The sequence below is a fragment of the Nycticebus coucang genome, chromosome 9 (assembly GCF_027406575.1).
Source record: "Nycticebus coucang isolate mNycCou1 chromosome 9, mNycCou1.pri, whole genome shotgun sequence".
Taxonomy (NCBI): domain Eukaryota; kingdom Metazoa; phylum Chordata; class Mammalia; order Primates; family Lorisidae; genus Nycticebus; species Nycticebus coucang.
This window is the reverse complement of record NC_069788.1, coordinates 120,893,754-120,894,593: the sequence shown is the minus strand read 5'-3', so window position 1 is coordinate 120,894,593 and position 840 is coordinate 120,893,754. Positions and strand designations below refer to the sequence as shown.

General features: G+C 51.9%; 1 protein-coding gene across 1 annotated transcript; it reads right to left on the bottom strand.

The window, feature by feature from the left end:
• Positions 1-207: 207 nt before the first annotated feature.
• On the bottom strand, positions 208-840 carry LOC128594793 (sorting nexin-12-like). Its single transcript, XM_053603657.1, has 2 exons — positions 357-840; positions 208-290 (listed from the first exon to the last, which is right to left on the bottom strand). Exons 1-2 carry the CDS (start codon positions 838-840, stop codon positions 208-210), a joined length of 567 nt encoding a protein of 188 aa, XP_053459632.1.

Here is an 840-nt window from a genome sequence, read left to right as displayed (position 1 = left end):
TAAACCTAAGAGTAATAAAAATTCCCTGGACTTGCAGCATCAGTATGTCCAAGTACCTCACAGAAAAACACCGCCTCCCCCCAAGGTTAGTCTTCTGGCATGGGTAAATGCCCCCCAAATTGCTTTCCAGTCCAATCCCCCCACCTCCCAACCCCAAGCAAAGGGCATCTGCCTGTGGTTTCCCACCTCTCCTCAGAGAAGAGGATCCTAGTAGAATGCCCCCATGGTGTCATCAGGTACCAAGGAGCACAATGTCAGACAGTCTATCAGGCCAAGGGATGGGCAGCCAACTTGAGATCAAAGAGAGAGAGGCTTAGTGTAAAACCCAATGTCATTTCAGCAGGAAAGTAGAGGGCAGGTGGTTAGAGGGGCTCCTACTGGCACCTTCCCAGGGATGTAGTTCCTGTCAATTGCCGTCTCCTGCAGGAACTTGTGTAGGCCGCGTTCGTTCTGAGCCAGTGGGGGCCCAGCAATTTTGTTAATAAATTGTTCAAGGCCCTGCCTCCTTTCTTCAATGAAAGATTCTTCAAAGATCCCTTCATCTCCTTGGAAAGGGAGCCGCCACTTCAAGGCTTTCCCTGGCAGAGGTGGTACTACAGTCTTACTGTCTCGCTCCAGCTCATTTTTCAGCCACTCAAAGTCACTGGAACACTGCCTAACACAGGACTCCTTCAGCCTGAAGACAGGTAGGTTTGTCCGCATGACAACCTCATAGGTGGTGGAGCTCAGGCGGCCCACAATCACCGTCTCCAGGAAGTTACTTGGCAGCCCGTAAGCGTCCGTCAGGTCCTGAGGCTTCAAGTTAAGGCGCCGAGTGTCAGCGACTGCCATGTCCCACAT